Source organism: Staurois parvus, unplaced genomic scaffold (genome assembly GCF_062004578.1).
Source record: "Staurois parvus isolate SC_StPar_1 unplaced genomic scaffold, SC_StPar_1.0 ptg001518l, whole genome shotgun sequence".
NCBI lineage: Eukaryota > Metazoa > Chordata > Amphibia > Anura > Ranidae > Staurois > Staurois parvus.
In genome coordinates, this window is record NW_028319314.1 from 376,623 (window position 1) to 396,923 (window position 20,301).

At 42.0% G+C, this 20,301-nt stretch overlaps 1 protein-coding gene across 1 annotated transcript in view; it reads left to right on the top strand.

Moving 5' to 3' along the window:
- Positions 1-20,301, top strand: part of FOCAD (focadhesin) — a gene marked incomplete at its 3' end in the record, with an annotated part of 239,052 nt that overhangs the window by 24,564 nt on the left and 194,187 nt on the right. The window contains exon 3 of the mRNA XM_089662672.1: positions 5,714-5,788. Coding sequence (XP_089518798.1) covers positions 5,714-5,788 — 75 coding nt within the window. The remainder of the gene's footprint in view (positions 1-5,713; positions 5,789-20,301) is intronic.

The following is a 20,301-nucleotide window of genomic DNA, read 5'->3' on the forward strand; positions in this document are numbered from 1 at the left end:
TAACTCAGACTAATGCTTAGGGTGATAGCTGTTCCCTTGTCCTGGAGCAATGTCCTAATGACACCGCTCTCCTTATCTGGTTTAGCTCCCTCATGCACTATGTGTCCTGTCTGAAAAAAGCAGATTTGTCTGCCTCTAGGCCTAAATTATTTGAAAAACTCTTGATACTTCTAGAACCTTTCGCTTTCAGATGCCCGAAATGCTACACATCCTCTATTCCCCCTGACCGTGTTCAGGATTCAGAAGTGGAACCTCCTTTCATGAGGATATTCTGGAGGAAAGTATTGAAGGCCCTGATTTTGTTGCAAAGAATTTTCAGAGGATTTTCCTTCATCTACATTTTAAGAATTTCAAGCTGCAGCTTCATATAAAATGATTTCTATAGTAGGCACACTAATTGACGTGATACAGACTAGTCTTTGCTTAGCAGCACTTGACTCTCCACAGCCTAAAAAGCCCCTATGGGCTTTGAAATACTGGCTCAAGAAAGACTTTTACCATGTACACACAAATTATCATACAATCTGAGGACTGGCTCAATTTTGAAAGGATTTTCACATCTTTTTGTTGAAATTCGCCATATGGATACGTTGCTGCTTGTGATTCTGTTGCTATTCTGGCCACGTGTGTTACCACGTCTGCTATTTCATAATGGACAGCAAGTTAGAACAAATAGCAAATGTTAAATTCTGCATGAAATTGGGCAGATCTGCCACAAAGACATTTGACATGATTCGGCAAGTTTATGGCGATGCTGCAATTCGTTGTTCGAGGTGTTTTGAGAGGCATGTGAGCTTCAAGAACGGAAGAACATCACTGGAAGACGACGAGAGATCAGAAAGTCCTTAATCATGCTCAACCCCCGAAAATGTTGATACCAGTTGGCAACTTGTGCATGATGATCTTCGCCTGGATCCAATTTGTCATTTCAGAGGAGTACAAAATAGAGTTTCTATCTTTGCCCTGTCCTTGTTTCTTTCTTTCCAGTCTGCCAGCTTCAGAACAACAGAATGCAGATTTAATTTCTGATTTACACCCATCGCAGGTACAGGGAGTGGTTTGACCAGTTCCTTGCAAAGAACCATTTCAATGTTTCTGCTCAAACCTTTACAACCCCCCAAAACCAAATTGAGGTATTGGTCCAATACTGGACTTAAAATCTTTAAACAGATTTTGTTGTGTACTGTTATACCAGATTAAATCAACAAGATCTGTCTTTGTTTGTCTCAGACAATGGTAATTTCTGGCATCCTTTGACGTACAAGATGTCTATTCCCATCTTCTTCTTACATCAATGCTTTCTGTGTTTTACTGTATGAGAAACACTTCCGATTTGTAGTGCTACCTTTCGTGCTTTCCTCTGCACCCCAAATGTTCACATACTCTCCAGGGCAGGAATTCATATTTCTCCTATTTTGGCCTTTCTTCAGTCTGGTCTTGGTCAGTGAATTTGCTCATATAAATCTTCCAATATAATCTTCTGTGTCTCCTTGGGATCTTAACCTGGTGCTTTCTATAATTTAGAGACCTCCCTTTAACTCAAGAGATTCTATTTGAAGACCCCACTTGTAAGGTTGCATTCCTGGTAGCCATTACATCAGTTAGGCGTGTTTCTGAGTTGGCAGTTCTTTTGTGTGAAGAGCTTTTTCTTGTTTTGCACAAAGACACAGTGGTTTTGAGACAAATACCTTCCTTCCTACTTAAGTGGTGTCTTTTTTTCCACCTCAGTGTAGACCTTGTTCTTCCCTCCTTTTGTCCTGCACCAAACCATGACCAGAAACTTGCCCTACACTGTCTGGATTTGGCCAGGGCTGTCAGGGTCTTTCTGGCAGCTACAGCCTCACTTTGCAAGGCTGAGTCCTTCTTTTTCCTGCCCATGGTCCATCATAGAGGATACCCTGCTTTTTGTTCCACCATTCCCAGGTGGACTAGGCAAGTTTATCTCTAGGGCCTATGCCCTTAGGAACAGAGTTCCTCTTTTTTCTATCAGAGCCCATTTCACCAGGGCTGTTGGTGTCTCTTGGACTTTGCAGCATCAACCATCTGCTTCCCAGATTTGCAAGGCTGCCACCTGGTCCTCTGTTCACAAATTCTCAAGGTGGAATTTCATGCCCTGGCTGATGCAAACTTCAGGTACGAGGTGCTTCATACTGTTTATCTGAGTGTTTTTGTTTGGGTTCTTTTACAATTGTTGCCTTGTGGGTCTGTTGTAAGTTCTGTTTGCTATGTTGTTGCCCACTCCTCAGTATATTGCTTTGATATGTCCCTTTGTCTATGACAGGCAATCTTTGAGATGGAGATTTACCTGGACTACATTGAAGAGACCTTTTTAAAGAAATAAACTAACAAGCCCCCAATAAATAGTAAAGACAGAATGAAGAAAACATAGAAAATTCTACTAAAACAAATGTCACAGTAAAAATATACATTTAACCTACCTTAAAAGTTAGCTTCAGTGATAAACTCGGCATTCACATTCATTCACATTTTTTTCTTGCTTGGAGAGTAATTGGTTGCCCTCACAAGGTGTTCATCATGAAAGCAGAGCAACTGGTACTGCAGGCAGATTTTCTAGTTTCAGGCCTAGCTATCTGCTCTGATTTCTGGCCAGTGTAAGTAGTATGTAGGGCAGCGTTTAGGGCACAGTAATAGGTAGGGCAGTGTACAGAGGTCAGTAGGATGTAGGGCATCGTGCAGAGGCCAGTAGGATGTAGGGCAGCGTGCAGAGGTCAGTAGGATGTAGGGCAGCGTGCAGAGGTCAGTTGGAAGTAGGGCAGCGTGCAGAGGTCACTAGGAGGTAGGGCATTGTACAGAGGTCACTAGGAGCTAGGGCAGCGTACAGAGGTTATTTTTATGTAGGACTGGGGTCAGGAAGGCAAAGTATAAGGAAGTCAGTGGGGTACAGTACTAGAGGATCAGAAGGGCACAGTGCATAGGGGAATCAGGAGAGTACGAGGTGGTATTAAAAAGTTTCAAGACTAGTTTTGTAACACACCAACAGATGGCAGCACAAGGCTGCGTGCATAGTCACAGGGAGCACTGACCTTCATAGGTCAGTGTGCCAAAAGACATTGTCCTGTATACATTGGGAGCTGTGCAACTGGTGCTATTCTGAACACATGCATTACAAACATCTGCTATTTCATTTGGACAGCAAGGTAGGACAAAGAGCAAACTTGAAATGCTGCATGAAACTGGGCAAATCTGCCACAAACCTTTGACATGATTTGGCAAGTTTACAATAATGCTGCAATGAGTTGTTCTAGGTGTTTTGAGGGCAAGCGTGCTTCAAGAGTGTAAGAGCATCACTGGAAGATGACGAGATCAGAAAGACCTTAAACGTGCTCAACCCCCAAAAATGTCAATACCATTCTGCAACTTGTGCATGATGATCATCGGAGAACAATCCACAACATTGCTGCCGTTGTCAGTGTGTCATACGAAACAACCCAGACAATCCTCATGTGTGATTTGAACATGTGCCGTGTTGCTGCCAAGTTCCTCCCCAGGCTGCTGACCCAGGAGCAGAAGGAACAGCACGTTGAAGTCTGCCAATAACTCTGTCAGCATTCCGTGGATGACTTGGGTGTACAGGTTTCACGCAGAATTTCATGCTTTCTTTTTGTTCTAACTTGCTGTCCATGATGAAATAGCAGACGTGATATCGCGCGTGGCCAGAATAGCACCAGTTGCATATCTCCCAGTGTACACAGGACAATGTCTTTTGGCACACTGTCTTATTAAGGTTGGTGATCCCTGTGACTGTGTATGTGGCCTTGTGCTGCCATCTGTTGGTGTGTTACAAAACTAGTCTCTAAACTTTTTGATACCACCTCATATGGTATTGTGGAGTCAGGAGAGTATGGTACTGGGAGATCAGGAGTGCACAGTACAGGGTGATCAGGATGACTAGAGTGTCAAGAGGGCATGGCACTGGGAGGACAGGAGGGTATGGTGCTGGGGGGATCAGGAGGGCTGGGGTGTCAGGAGGGCATGGTACTGGATGGTCAGAAGGGCACAGTAGTGGGGTATCAGGATTGCATGGTACTGGAGGGTCAGGAGGGCACGGTACTGGGGGATCAGGAGGGCTGGGGTGTCAGGAGGGCACAGTACTGAGGTATCAGGAGGGTTGGGGTGTCAGGAGGGCACAGTACTGGGGGATCAGGAGGGCTGGGGTGTCAGAAGGGCACACGACTGGGGGATCAGGTGGGCTGGGGTGTCAGGAGGGCATGGTGCTGGGGGTCAGGACGGCATGGTACTGGGGCATCAGGAGGGCACAGAAGTTGTTTTTTAATGCAGACAGGTGCAGAGAAGGTGCAGTGCAAACCCACATGTCCTGGCTCTGATCCCTGCTGGTAATCCTATCTCGCCTTCCCACCGGGTATCACCCACAAGCCCCTTGTATCGACGAGAAGGGCCAATGGGGATGAGTGCGGAAGAGGAGGAGCTAAGGCATTTTCGGAGAAGAGCCCAAACCTGCCTGAGCTATTCAGGAGGGATTTCCCGCCTCGCAGCTACATCATTGCAAGGAGCAGGGGCTGCCTCTGCATCCTAGAATTGGTTGAGCATGTGCCTGTGCCGCTTTGAACCTCTGAGTAGAAGACTGGGTCGGCAACACTGGGACTTGTTCGTGAGCTACCTGTCATTGGTTGCAGACTCCCGGTCTATAGCTACTATTATGTCCTGTTTACTGTATTGTAAGATTAAGATAATAGGAATTTTGATTTAGTGGTACATTTTTTATCTTGGCATACAGTACAGGACACAGACCCTTCCTTTCAGTGTCCTGATTACTCCTTATTGTGTGCTAATAATGTGGAGTCTCGTGGACTGTCCAATCAACTGAAGGTAGCCTACATATAATCCATGGTCTATGAATAGTGTCCTGTATTCTACTCCAAGATAAGAAATTTACGAAAATAAGAAAGTAAGTCAAAATTCCTATTTTTCACTTTGATTTTCAAGAGGACCTACCACTGTGCCAGAAATGTATTCTCTACAGTGGGCACTAGAACTATGTTTGTCTCCCAGGTTAAAGGTTGCGATTTTAGCAGAGCGATTTATAAACTGTGTCCTGTGCCTGTTGGACTTGCTGTATAGGTACCCAAACTATAGGCATTACTGCCGCTATCCTTTGTTGAATCTGGGCAATGTGTTTGATTACACTTTTGTGAGGTGTGGCCTCTTGTTTCTATATTTCCCAAGCTGCATCCAGGGGTCCTCTGTGATATCTACCATACAAGGGTTCTAATCAGTAAAACCCTGTAGCAGACTGTGGCACTTTCCTTACTGAACAAATTAAGTATGGTAATAGGTAGTTTCATTCTTTTCTGTCCTTGGCCACTTTCGTGTTTTAGCATACCTTTCAGGGTTCTATTAAACTGTTCTACCAACTCATCAGTTTTTCCCACCCAAAGTTCTATAAAATGTTCAGCTCCAAGACCCAGAGCAGGATTTTTGCTCTATATCGCCCTGGAGCCCCTCATCATGTGTAGGTGAGAAACCTAGTTGACACATTTGCACCATCCACAATCATTTGCACCATCCACAATCCTGTCAGTTAGTGCCTCACAGTCTTTATGTTCTATGACACAAAAATACCTGCCAGGTGTACTTTACCAATAAAAAAACACACTTTCTGCAGATATTACAGTGCAGTTTGCTTTATATATTTGTTAAGAAGACATAAGACTTTTGTGCCCTTTTTTTGCAGGCTGTCGGTCATCTAATAGCTTCCATACTTAAAGAAAATATTTCCTCAGACGTTATAAGACAATCGTCAAATCAGGTAAGACTAATATGCTTTGGGTTGCAGTAAAGATTTCAATCATGTTCCAACAAAAAACAGAAATCTGGAGTACATTTTTTTGTATTTGATGATGACCTGTTCTTTTCTGGAGTACATCCTTTTTTTTGTATGTGATGATGACATGTTCTTTTTTCCTTTACTGTAACAGGAAACCGAGAAGTTCAAAGTGTTTTCTAAATTATTTTTTCATATAGAATAACAAACTTGTTATATTTACCTGCTCTGTGCTATGGTATGGCACAAAGCAGCCGTGATCCTCCTCATCACAGGTCCCCCACCGGCACCTCTGGCTCCTCCTCTCCTCTTCTTAGTGTGCTACCATAGGAAGCAGCTTCCTATTCTGGCACACCTGCGGGCTCAATCCCAAGATGCACTTTCTGCATCTATAGACAGACAGTGAGGTTCAGCCCCACTCCCTGCTCCCTCGTCGCTGGAAAAGCCTGTGAGATCAAAGAGAACAGAGAGAGCCACTACAGATGGGCACAGCGCTGGATCGAGATCGGGCTCAGGTAAGTATAAGGGGGGCGTGCTACACATATTAAAACATTTTTACCTTAATGCGGAGAATGCATTAAGGTACAAAATGTTTAGGTTTTACAACTGTGCATTGAACAGTGCTCTGTGAAATGTTCAAAGCTTGGGATATTTTTTTTATAACCTAACCCTGCTTTAAACTTCTCCACAACTTTATCCCTCACCTGCCTGGTGTGTTCCTTGGCCTTCATGATGCTGTTTGTTCACTAACATTTTTATAACAAACCTCTGAGGGCTTCACAGAACAGCTGTATTTATACTGAGAATAAATTACACACAGGTGGACTCTATTTACTGATTGGGTGACTTCTGAAGGCAATTGGTTCCACTAGATTTTAGTATCAGAGTAAGGGGGGCTGAATACAAATGCACGCCACACTTTTCAGATGTTTATTTGTAAAAAATTTTGAAAACCATTTATCATTTTCCTTCCACTTCACAATTAAGTGCCACTGTGTGTTAGTCTATCACATAAAATCCCAATAAAATAAACTTACGTTTTTGGTTGTAACATGACATGACAAAATGTGGAAAATTTCAAGGGGTATGATTACTTTTTCAAGGCACTGTAGTTGAATGTCAGATTCCCCATAGTATAAATTGTATTAAAGCGTCTCAAAAGGCAAAAAATGTCTTGATAGTTTTACATAGAGCAGTTGTCACTAGTGTTCCCCTTGGAATATTTCCTCCCTTGTTCCATTGAAAGCATTTTCTATTCCAGTGATATTGGTCATCTGGATATGCCTCCCCAGACCATCACTGTCCCACCACAAAAACGGCCATGCTGAACGATGTTACAGGCAGCATAATGTTCTCCACAGCTTCTCCAGACCCTTTAATGTCTGTCTTGTGCTCAGGGTGATCTGTGAAAAGCACAGGGCACCAGTGGCAGATCTGCCAATTCTGGTGTTCAATGGCAAATGCCAATCGAGCTCTATCATGCTGGGCAGTGAGCACAGGGCCCACTAGAAGACGTCGGGCCTTTTGGCCACCTTCATGTTTCTGATTGATTGTTTGGTCAGAGACATTCACATCAGAGGCCTGGTGGAGGTCATTTTGTAATGCTCTGGTTGTGCTAATCCTGTTCCTCCTTGCACAGAGGAGCAGATAACGGTCCTGCTGATGGGTTAAGGACCTTCTGTGTCCTTGTCCAGCTCTCCTAGAGTAACTGCCTGTCTCCTGGAATCTCCTACATGCTCTTGAGACTGTGCTGGGAGGCAGCAGCAAACCTGGCAATGGCATGTATTGATGTGCCATCCTGGAGGAGTTGGACTGCCTGTGCAACCTCTGTAGGGTCCAGGTATCACTGCATGCTACCAGTAGTGACACTGACCCCAGCCAAATGGAAAACTAGTGAAAAACAGTCAGAAAAGTAGGGAAAAAAGTAGGGAAGTAGGGAAAAAAATGTCAGTGGTCTCTATCTGTAAAACCATTCCTTTTTTGGGATTTGCATCATTGTTGCCCATCTAGTGCACCTGTTGTTAATTTCATTAACACCAAAGCAGCTGAAACTGATTAACAACTCCCTCTGCTACTTCTCTGACCAGATCAATATCCCAGGAGTCTAACTGACTTGATGCTATACTCTGATTAAAAAGAGATGGGATAATGAAAACTAATCAGTGTGTGTTTAATATCACTTCAAGTCAAATTTTAGTTTTTTTTTTATTTTCCAACCCTTCTAACTTACCATATACAGTATCTCAGTTCAACCTGAGAAGTCAAGTGAGATCTGCCATCTCAGCTCTTGCTGGGAGGTTGTGTGAGTACCGTCACAATTTAAAAAGTGTTTTCAGACCGAAAACAACCGACTGTGTGTGCTATAAATAGATCCTTTTTTTTTTACTGAAATAATGTAATTTGGTAATATTTATACAATATCCATGTTAAGTGTGATTTTATTGCTTGGTCAGTTTTTAGGGTGCATTAAAAGTCTACATATGGCTTTCTTTAGAATAATAAACTGCCAGGGTTGGATGTCCTACATCTTCTAGTGCCACCTCTTGCATATAGTTGCCCTTCTCACCATTATGGGAAATCTAACGGACTTCTACAACGGGAAATCCCCATGATTTGGATACCTGCCACAGCCATTATTAGGGGGATTTAGCCTTCCTTGTTTTTTATTTGATGCGTTTTACATTATGGAGCATTCTGCCAGAGGAGCTGGAGCACATAAGATCAGCAGGAATAGAGCCAGGAACAATGGAAAGAACAACCTTATTGCCTGAATCTATTAGATATATACATCTACATATATAAACAGCATAAAGTACTGCTCTGCAGAAGAATGAATTCTCAGCTTCATACGGACTGGGGATGAAACATGAGCTTAGCTTTTTCAAACAAAAGTACAAGAAATAAGTCAAACTCTTTTTCTCTATTGTGCATTGAGGGACGTAATCAGGAATATGTAAACTAAGGCTATACTGCTTCATTTGGGAGAAAAGGACACCTGGCACGTTGAAAACTGAAAGCCAGACCACTAGAAGCTATAATTCCTCCCACCTTACACCTTGCCATTTTATACTTTGTGTCTTCAGGAAAAAGGATGTCTCCTTAGATTTTGGTCTCTATTTTGATTGAACTGGAAAATTTTCTTTTTTAACTTTCAACAGCTCTTGGTAGATTTACAGCGGGTAAAATAAGTAGTGGTGCACCAAAATGAAAATTCTGGTGCCGAGACAGAAAGTTCAGGATGCACTTGGCTGGAAACTGAAACCAAAATGGACAGTTTTTAAAAATTAATGTTTTTCAAATGCAATTTTATTGGAAAATACACTTTAATGATTTAAAAAATTATATATATATTCCCCATTTTTTTTGTAAAATATGAAAGAAGATGGTATGCCGAGTAAATAGATACCCAACATGTCATGCTTTAAAATGCTAGTGGAATGGTGTCAAACTACGGTACTTAAAAATCTCCATGGGTGACGCTTTAAAATTTTTTACATGTTACCATTTCAAAGTCCCAGAGGAGGTCTAATGCTAGAATTATTGCTCTGACGTTCGTGGCAATACCTCACCTGTGGTTTGAACATCGTTTACATATGTGGGCGTGGCCAACGTATGTGTTCACCACTGCACGAGGGGGAGAGGGCACTTTAAACTTTTTTCATTATTATTTATTTATTTATTTATTTATTTTTACACTGTCCTTTTAAAAAAAATGTTTAATCACTTTATTCCTATCACAAGGAATGCATGCATTCCTTGTGATAGAAATAAGTAGTGACAGGTCCTCTTTATGGAGAGATATGGGGTCAATAAGACCCCACATTTCTCCTCTACAATGTAAAGCATGAGATCAAAAAAGCATTGATCTAGTGCTTTAAAAAAAAAAAATGGCCTTGTTTACAAGGCACCGAAAGTGACATCGCTTCAGTCCTCCAAGGTCATAGAGATGAGTGGAGCCCATCTTTCCTTTACTTATCTCTATGCTCAGCGCCGGGATCGTTCGGTGGTTTCTCAGGTAAGGCTGAGAACCACCGAGCAGTGGCGGGCAGGCAGCAGCGGGGTTATTTTCGGCACCTGTATCGGTGTTTATTTTCATACCGGCCAACGGCCGGTAGGGGTGTTTTCAGCCAAAACATTTCGGCCACCGAAATTTCGGTGCATCTCTAGAAATAAGTATTGAACACGTCGCTATTTTTCTGGGTAAATATACTTTTAAAGGTGCTATTGACATTACATTTTCACCTCATGTCGGTAACAATCCATGCATACAAAGAACTCAACACAAATACGTTCAGAAATTAAGTTGTGTAATAAAATGGAAATCAATTCTTGAAGGTTCTGTGGGCCTCTTCTGTGAACTCTGATCTTTAGTTCTTTCCATAGATTTTCTATTGGATTCAAGTCAGGTGATTGGCTGGGCCATTCTAGCAGCTGTATTTTCTTTCTTTGAAACCAATTGAGAGTTTCCTTGGTTTTTGTTTGGGATCATTGTCTTGCTGAAATGCCCACCCTCGTTTCATCTTCATCATCTTGGTAGATGGCAGCAAATTTTTAACAAGAATGTCTTGGTACATTTTCCCATTCATCCTCCCTGCAATGATATGAAGTTTGCCAGTACAGTATGCTGAAAAACAGCCCCACACTATGATGTTCCTACTTCCAAACGTCACTGTTGGTGTGGTGTTTTTGGCGTGATGTGCAGTGCCATTTGACCTCCAAACATGGTGTGTATTATGGCATCCAAAGAGTTCAATCTTGGTCTCATCTGACCAGACTATATTTTCCCAGTACAGTAATACCTTGGTTCACGAACTAAATTTGTTCCACGACTTTGGTCGTGAACCGAATGGGTTGCGAACTGAGGCAAATTTTCCCATAGGGTTTAATGTAACTCAGGTTAATCTGTTCTGACCCCTATGAACGTGGTCGCCAACCGAATTTGGTCGCCAACCAAATCAAATTTTCTCATAAGATTAATCCGTTCTGAACTTTTTTTTTTTTTGTTTGTTTTTTGATCAACAAAAATTTGAAACAAAGTACACTACGAAGAGAGAGAACACTAACCTTGCTTGAGACGACTTCTGGCGTGGAGGACAGGAAGACAAGAGGGAGGTGATTATTGTTTGGAGGGAGAATCCCTGTGCATAAGGACACTGGGGAGATCTCCTTCAGGGGTTTCCTCTCTTCTTTGTCTCTTAGCTCAGTTTTGGTGAAAAATCTGTCCAATGTCACTTGTGTTTTCCTGCACTGCATATCCCTCTGGAAATGAGAGACCACGTTATCGTTCATCAGATTCAACACTGTCTGTTACAGTTATGTTGGGGTGGTGCTTCTGGTCTCCTTCATTACCATTCTGCACTTTCTTTTGAACAACATGCTTGCTCTGCACATTCTTGTCACCTTCATTACTGCTCCACACTTTCTTCTTACCACCATACTTGCTCTGCATTTTCTTTGGAGCCATACTGGATGTCCGGTACAGTATGTGCTAAAAAGCACGCAAAAAAGCTTTACAGCAAATGTGAACAGGGATGTACAGTATTGTATAGTGTGCTAAAAACCACGCCAAAAAGCTTCACAGTACACTTTCAGAGTCTGTCTGTGACTGCGATCTTGCCTACAGGAAGTCAGGACCATGTATCAGTGCAGGGAAGATGGCCATGGCTCACGTTCGTGAACCGAAGCAAATTTTTGCGAACCGAGTTGTTTGTGAACAGAAGCATTCATGAACCGAAGTATCACTTTATTTCACAGGCTTGTCTAAATGCAGCAAACGTTAAACACGCTTCAATATGCTGTCAGGAAAGGCTTTCTCATAGTACCGACGAAGTTCCTCTGCGCATAAAAATGTACATGCGCAGACCGGCAACTGGCCAGGCAGATGTACACAATAATGAGCATAGGTGCGCGCAGTCGCACATACGGGTGCATGCCTGTTACCAAGACTGGTGCCAAATGGCCTATTTAAACAGGACTACTGCACTGGCTAATTGTTGTTTGGTCTTCAACTTCTGTGTGTGTTTATCCTAATTCCAGTGTCTCACCTCTGATCCTGACCTAGCTTGCTCCTGATTCCTCTTGTCTGCTACCTGCCCTGACCTTGGCTAGTTCTCTGGATTCTGCTTACGGTCTCTGCCTGATCTGCCTTCACTGTTGCTGACTATGGCCTGTGACTTGACTCCTCTCCTGCCTTTTGTTAATGCCCTATCTGCCATCTGTTGCCGACCCAGTTTGCCTGACCCTGCATTCTGTTTATCCAGCCTGCTTCAACTCCGTAGTCCAGAACATTCTCATCTGATATGTCTTCCTGCTACCAGCCTGTCCACTTCTAGCCTGCCTGCTGCCAGCTGTCTGCTACCAGCCTGTCTGCTCTGCCATTTACCTGCTACCAGCCTGCCCTGCTGAGACATCTGCCTACCTCCGGCTGCTCTGTTTCTGGCATCATTTCAGCAAAGTGACAGCTACTACCTTTGCAGACTACTGGACTGATCATGGCACTCAACCTCGCCGTGCTTTCATGGTTACTGTTTCACTGTCGGTGACTCCTGATCCGGAGCTGTACGAAAGGCCTTCCTCTGCACGTCTGGCTCACTACCAGGTATGTGACACATGCTTTTTCTTCAGCAATGGAGTCTTGCATGGGGAGTATTCATACAGGCCATGGCGGTTGAGTGCATTACTTATCGTATTCTTTGAAATAATTGTACCTGCTAATTCTGGTCTTTCTGAAGCTCTCCAAATGGTCCTTGGCTCTTGGACAACTCTTCTGATAATTCTTTTCACTCCTCTGTCAGAAATCTTGCGAGGAGCTCCTGGTCATGGCCCATTTATGGTAAAATTATGTTCTTTCCACATCAGGATTATGGCCCCAACAGTGCTCACTGGAACATTCAGAGGTTTAGAAATCCTTCTGTAACCAATGCCATCAGTATATTTTGCAACAATAAGGTTGTGAAGGTCTTGAGAGTGCTGTTTGCTTTTACCCATCTTGTGTGACTCCTTGGTAATGAGACACCTTTTTATAGGCCATCAGTTGAAACTGAACCAACTGTTATTGATTTGCACTGACAAGGGGCAGGATTGCTTTCTAATTACTGATAGATTTTAGCTGGTGTCTTGGTGTTCCATGCCTTTTTGCACCTCCTTTCTTCATGTGTTCAATACCTTTTCCCTGTGTCATTCCATTTTTTTTACACATAACCTAATTTCTAAACGTATTTGTTTTGTTTTGTTTGTATGCATGGGTTGTTACCGACGTGTGGTGAAAACTTCATGTCAATATCACCTTTAGAAATATATTTACCTAGAACAATGGTGATGTGTTCAGTACTTATTTTACCTTCAAATTCAATTATTATTATAATTTTCACCAAAGAAATGTAGCAAAATACTGTTTGACCTAAATTTATGAAAAAATTTTATTTATTTGCAAAAATTTATAACAGAAACGAAGAAAAGTGTGTTTTTTTTTTTCAAAAGTTTCAGGTGTTTTTTTTTTTATTTAGCAAATAATAAAAAAACTCAGTGGTGATTAAATACCACCAAAAGAAAGTGTGAAAAGAAATGATAAAAATTTCATATGGGTACAGTGTTGCATGACCGCGCAACTGTCATTCAAAGTACGACAGCATTGAAAGCTGAAAATTGGCCTGGGCAGGAAGGGGGTATAAGTGCCCGATATTGAAGTGGTTAAATAAAGTGTTATAAACTATAAAGCAGTATTTCTGCCTATTCTGTTTTTTTACCGGACTGTTGGAAAGAAGAGGAGGGGGAGATACAAGATTCTAAGTTTGCTGTGGGAGAAGGAGAACCACCTGGGGAATCTTCATTCCATCAGTCCCATTAAGAGGGCACAAGCGCTGTATGACCAAAGCATTATTAAATGTGAGGTCAAAAAGCTCCAGGTGAGAGCACAATCTGGGTGTTGGTGGAGGAACATTGGTTTATGTTTTATGAAGATGTGAAGTGGTGAAAGAGTGAAGGAGCATTAGGAAGATCCTATTATATATGGGACTTTATTTATTTATTTATTTTTTGTATATGGAAGTTTTTTTGAGTGTTTTTTTTTGGAATATTTATGTTTTTTTTATATACTTATGTATGTAATAAGGTTTTCAAGAGTTGTCTAGTGGTAGGGAGGTGCTGCACTAACATGTTTATTTCAGATTTTGAGACACATTAACCACTTGCCCTCCAGAGGATTTACCCCCATTCCTGACCAGGCCAATTTTTGCAATACGGCACTGTGTTACTTTAACTGACAATTGCGCAGTCATACAACACTGCACCCAAATGAAATTTGCGTCCTTTTTTTCCCCACAAATAGCGCTTTCTTTTGGTGGTATTTGATCGCCTGTACGTTTTTTATTTTTTGTGCTATAAACAATAAAAGACTGACAATTTTGAGAAAAAAACTATATTTTTGCTTTTTACTATTAAACATGTCCAGTAAAAAATTTAAAATATCAAATTTCGTCATAAATTTAGGCCAAAATGTATTCTGCTCCATGTCTTTGCTAAAAAAAATCCCAAAACATGTAAATTAATTGGTTTACGTGAAAGTTATAGCTTTTAAAAATGTCAGTTTAGATAATGGGATTTTTTTTTCTTACTAGTAATGGTGGTGATCAGCAACTGATAACGGGTCTGCAGCGGGCATTCTGACACTGGGGAGAACTGACTTGGTGTCACTGACATCTCCATTGACACCAATACAGTGATCAGTGCTAATAAAAAGAATTGACACTGTACTAATGGCACTGAGCTGGAAGAGGTTAAAATCTGGGACAATCAAAGGGTTAACTGTGTGCTGTTTCACTATGTGGGCTGCGTGTGTGCTTCACTGTAAGCACACTGCTTTGTATGGCTCTGCACCTGTGCCACCCTGTAGCAGTGTTTCTGCTATAGGATGGTATGGAAGTGGTTAATTAGTGTATGAAGGGTGAAAGCAACTTTAAACAAGAGTGTTGACATGACATCTTTTATATTTTAATTTTTGTTTTTTTTGGTTGCTCACGAGTTTAATACACATATACCCACCACTTCCTTCCCTAGCAGAATGTCTATTTTTTTTCTGTCAGGGATCCTCATGAGGATTCATTGTTAGATGCTAAGTCCTTCCCTTCCTTAGAGAAGGACATCCAATCAGCTGACAGTCAACAGTTGTCTTACTGAAACAGAAGGAGACTACTTCTTTTCTAATTGTGGCTGTGCTATACAAAGCTAACAATCAGTGATGCAGTAGAATTCTGCATCAGAAGTTCCTTTTTGTTCCTCCAAGTTAGGTTCCAGTTGCCAGACACACAACTCTTTCCATCCTATCTGGGTTAGGGAATTATAAATGTCTGATGTTTTTGTTTTGGGTTTTTTTTTTTCTTGCATAACCAACAAATGAGTATCAGAGGTTACAAAATAGTTTAGTCTCCACCTTCCATTTTCATGCTTCATGTCTTCCCATATCTCAGCAACTTCAGACAGACCTCTTTACAACTATTCAGGGTTTGCTGTCTTAGGGGTTATCATTTCCTTTCCCCTATCAAGATGTTTTTTTTTGTCTTGTTTTTTTATCTCATTACATTTTTCTTCCTTAAAAGTTTGCATGGAACCTATTTGGTCAATTATTGCCTCCCTTCATTTCAAAGACTTTTTGGCATTGATTGGCGTAACAGATGCATATTTCATCTCTATCTCATTGTTCAAGGTCTTCAGCAATTTCTTTGTTTTGCCGTGGGCAGCCACTACTTTTAGTTCGAGGCCCTTTCTTTCTGCTTTACCTCAGCTCTGTGAGTATTTACAAAGGTCCTCACACCAATTCTGGGTCTAGCTTGTCTCAGAAGTATTCCAGTCTTTTAATCCCTGGACGATCTGCTGCTGTGCAGACAGTCCACTTTGATCTTGGAATTCAGTCTGTTGCTTACAATGCAGATCTTGGAAAATTTCTGAATGTTCCTGAGGAATTCTTGAGAAATCATATCTAGTTTGGTCACATTTCTTGGAGTACTTGGGCATTCTCCAGAATACATTTTCAAGACTACTCCTGGAAAAATTTACTGAACTGCAGAATCTGTTTTGGCAACTCCTTAATCCCAGTGTCAGCCTTCCATGAAGAGCTGCATGTGACTGCTGGGATTAATGCCATCCACCTTGTTTGGAGCAGTTCTTTTTACTCCATTCCACTCCAGAACTTTGCAAGGGAACATCTTCATTGTATGGGACAAGTTCAGCCTTTCTCTGGACAGGATGGATCTGAACTACATAACCGACTCAAGATGCCTCTGCCTTGGTGTCTTCCGTCCACAACATTGTTGGAGGGCAAGTTTTTTTTTTTTTTCCCTTTTACATTGTTAGATTGTTTCAATGCCAGTTGGGTTAGATTTCTGCATTCTGTCTGTTTAGAGTTATTGGTCTGAGGTATGCCTTTCCTCCACTGAAACTTATACCTCCTCTGCTTAGAAGAATCAAAAGCCATGTCATTCCAATCAATCTAATAGCTCCGGATTGGCCTTGGACAGTGTGGTGCCCTTACCTTGTCTGTGAGACAATGCTCCATGGCCTCTACCAGAGGGGCCAGATCTATTATCCCAAGGATCAGTCTTCCATGCTCTCAGTCATTGGCTTTGGCAGGATAGCTGTTGAAACCCAGGAGACCTTAGCATCACAGATTGATAGGAGGAGGAGTAGGTCATCAGGGTTTCCCTTTCAGTCACTGCTTCATTTAGTTATTCCAGAAGGTCCTAAAAAAAGTTCTTTGGCTTCCATGTCCACTATATCTGTGTGAATTCGACAGGTTGTTGTGCAGACCTATGAGTTTTAAGATAATATACTTTTTTTTTTCTTCTTTACTGCCCTCTGCACTAGAGCATTGAGTATTTCTTGGGTTTTTCATCATCAGGCCTCATATCTGTAGGGCTGTGACAATGTTTTCTTTAGTTCTATAAGGCTGATGTATCTGCCTTTACAAATGCTAGTTTTAACTGAAAAGTTCTGTAAGTGGCTATTTAATGCCCTTGTTTTCCCCTTGTTTTTGTTGGTCCAGTTTATATATGATGTTCAGGTGTGCCCATCCCTTCGTCTGCTTTTGGACATCCATTGGTTGCTCAGTACCAAAATCTATCTCTCCAAATGGATGATAGTCACTGGCAGACCTGCCTCAGTACATATACTATGGCAGTTTGGGACGTGCAAGCACAATGACGTAAATGTACGTCGAAGTTCTGTTTAGGAGCGGGTTGCGCTCCCTCCCCCTTCCCCTTCATGACGGACATGCTCCTGGGACTGGGCTGCTTTGATCGCTATGCATGGTCTATGAACTGTAGCGGGTTGGCAAGTGGTTACTTTTAGCTTTTTCACGGAGTTTGGCTCAGTAAACACGAGTGAGAATATAAAATGGCAGTATAACAGTGCATTTATACTATTAAACTTGCAAATCTGTGTCTATTCATGAACTGTTATTTTGACAGTATATATTTTCAATGTATATAACATATATCGAAACTTTTTTTTTTTTTTTTGGTTAGATGGTGTAAAGCGCCTGTTTATTTTCTTGCCGTCTGATTCCCATGACAGATTTCACTTCACTTTCTGCATTGTGATACAACAATAAGTGAGAGGAGGTCTCTCCAAAGTAATGGGATTCTTGTCTTAGTTGTCACCAGAATAAGAGTTTCTATTGGTGGAAAGTTTAATATTTTAGATTTTCACTCACTTTCAGACACTCTGGCATTGGTCACCATGACAACAGAGGTTGAATCTCCCCAGTGGGGACACAGACAATTCTGAATAATTCTTTGCGCAACGCTGTACACCTTTTACATATTTTAGCAAAGTTTTCTATAAATACAGTTTTTATGATTCGTATATATGACGATACATGTTCAAGCTGGCCAGTAAATGTAATCTCTCTCAAGCAATTCCCTACTCTACTGTGCAAAATAGCAAATACTAGCTTGTACTTTATTGAACATATAGTGCCAATATGGGTTAGACAGACACAGTTGGAGGAGAGCTACAGACTTAGGTCTGGTCACTGACATGTTCTGTGCAAAAGAGAGGAGATACTCTGTCTGTGCTCAAATTCAAATCGTTTTTGTGTATGTGCTGAACTTACAGACTAACAGAAAGTTACAGTCCTGTCTTAGGCCATGTACACACAGTGCAGTGCATTAACACAAAGCATGTTAGTGTGTATTACTTTGCGCATCATTTGAATGGGCTCCCTAAAGAATTAAAAAACACATTTTTTCCAATAGTGCATTACCGTCTCTTGTGGTTCTGAAAACACATCTGCATTGGCAAGGTGCAATGGGATGCTATTAATAATTAGTCGCATTCCCCTCACTCCACCACGCCGTATTTCTGGACAATACTGTACTATCCACATCACCAAAGGCACTCATTGACAATGAGTGCCTTTGGTGATGTGGATAGTATAGTATTGTCCGGAAATACGGCGTGGTGGAGTGAGGGGGATCTCCCAGGGAAGGGTGAATGTGCTTTGTTGTTGGTAGTACGATGCTGCTGAGGCCCTGGCTGCCAAGGAGAAAACTGAAAAGTTTGAAGTAGGCGGGAACACAGAGGAGAGCCAGGGACTCGCACAGCACCAGATTGATGCTGCAACTTACCTGGAGAGGAGCCATTGGTGGAATATTGATTTCTGAGAGATTTGGGTGCGACAAGGAGCTACATTTGGAGTGATAGCTATCTTGGAGGATCCGTGAGGGGGATCCACAAAAGCGCTTTGATCCGCAAGGGTCGAAGTGATGAGGTGAGAGGCTTATCCAGATGGTGGTCAGATTGTCATATTCACATGCACCCAAAGATCTACACGAGTTCCTGTTAATTTATGGTCACCCACAGTAGTTATTGGAAGCACGAGTGTTTTCTTTGGTCACTATTAGCATTTATTAGACTTTGAGAGCACTGTTTTATTTATTGCTATATTGTGTTTTTTTTACTACACGAGAGGCATGTGTGATTTTATATTCACAGTATTATATATATATATATATATATATATATATATATATATATATATATATATATATACATGAAAATGTTTTTTCACATGTTTTTAGTTATTTGATTTGATTCTGTAGATTTTATGAGTAATGGTCACTAATTTATTTTAATTGATATCACTATCACATTAATTTTTTGTAATTACACATCACTGATTAATTTATTATATATATATGTGTGTATGTATCTTAAGGAGTAGCGCTACATTCTTTATTGTATTTATTTATCACAATCACTGGTATATGGTTTAATGTTAGCAGCTTCTCCTGGTGTTTTTTATACAGTTGAAACACTTGGGAGCGCAGGAGGTTCACACCACTACTGTTAAAACTATGTGGCTTCCCACTCACAGGGGATTTTCTTTTTGGCCCAGGTCTTGAGATGGTGCTGGATTGTACCGCAGACAGGAAAAAAGCCTTTCCCCTTAAGAAAAAACTCCAGGTGCAGGGGGGAAAAATTTAGTCCCCCGAACCGGGTACAAGCCATCAGGCCAGAGGTACAGAAAAAGCCCTGAGGGTGAAAAGGAAGGTGCAGGGGAGGAGCAATTTTTCCTCCTGAGCAACCCCAAAAATCGCAATGATGGTGTTCCCCCGGTGGGAGGAAGATTGGGGGGGTCTTCCTCCCACAGTGGGAAGTGGTGTCCTCTAGTCCTTTTATCCTGGGTATAGTGAGAAGAGGGTACCACCTGGAATTTCGGAGACCGCCTCCACAGAGGTTGTTAGTGTCAGAGCTCCCAAGATGTACAGAAAAGGCCTCAGCCCTGTTCTCTTCTTTGCGGGAGTTGGAAGAGCAGAGGGTCGTCATCAGGGTCCCCTCGGCAGAGATCGGCAGGGGTTTCAAAAGTCCAGTTCAACTATATAGAGGTCAGAAAGCCCTGAGGAAAGTACAGGTTTATTCTGAACCTCAGACCCTTGAACGAGACCATAAAATTCAAGAGATTCAGTCAGGTCTCTTCTCCCCCCCCCCCCCCAACTTCTTTCTGGCCTCAATAGACATAAGGGACGCTTACCTACATGTTCCAGTTGCGGATGCTTTTCAGAAATTCCTCAGGTTGGAAGTACGGGCCCCACCTACAGTTCCGAGCCTTGCCCTTTTGGGCTCTCCTCCTCGCCCAGGATTTTCACAAAGATAATGGCCGAGGCCCTGGTGTCCCTTCGTCTGAGGCGTGTCTCGCTGGTGGCTTACCTGGACAATTTCCTATTTGCAGATTCAGAGGAACAGCTGTCGCGAGACATAACCTTGGTGATGAGACACCTGGAGAGTTTAGGCTGGCTAATAAACTTAATTTGGTCACAGCCGAAAGGATGGTGTACGTGGGCTACGAATTGGATTCCACCCTTCAGATGACCTTTTTACCCCAGGAGAAAATCCTAAAGTTGGAAAGGGGAATCGGGCAGCTGCTAGCGAACAAGGCCATGCCCCTAAGAGTCCATGTCGGTGTTGGGCCTGCTAACCTCGTCCATCCCGGCGGTACAGTGGGC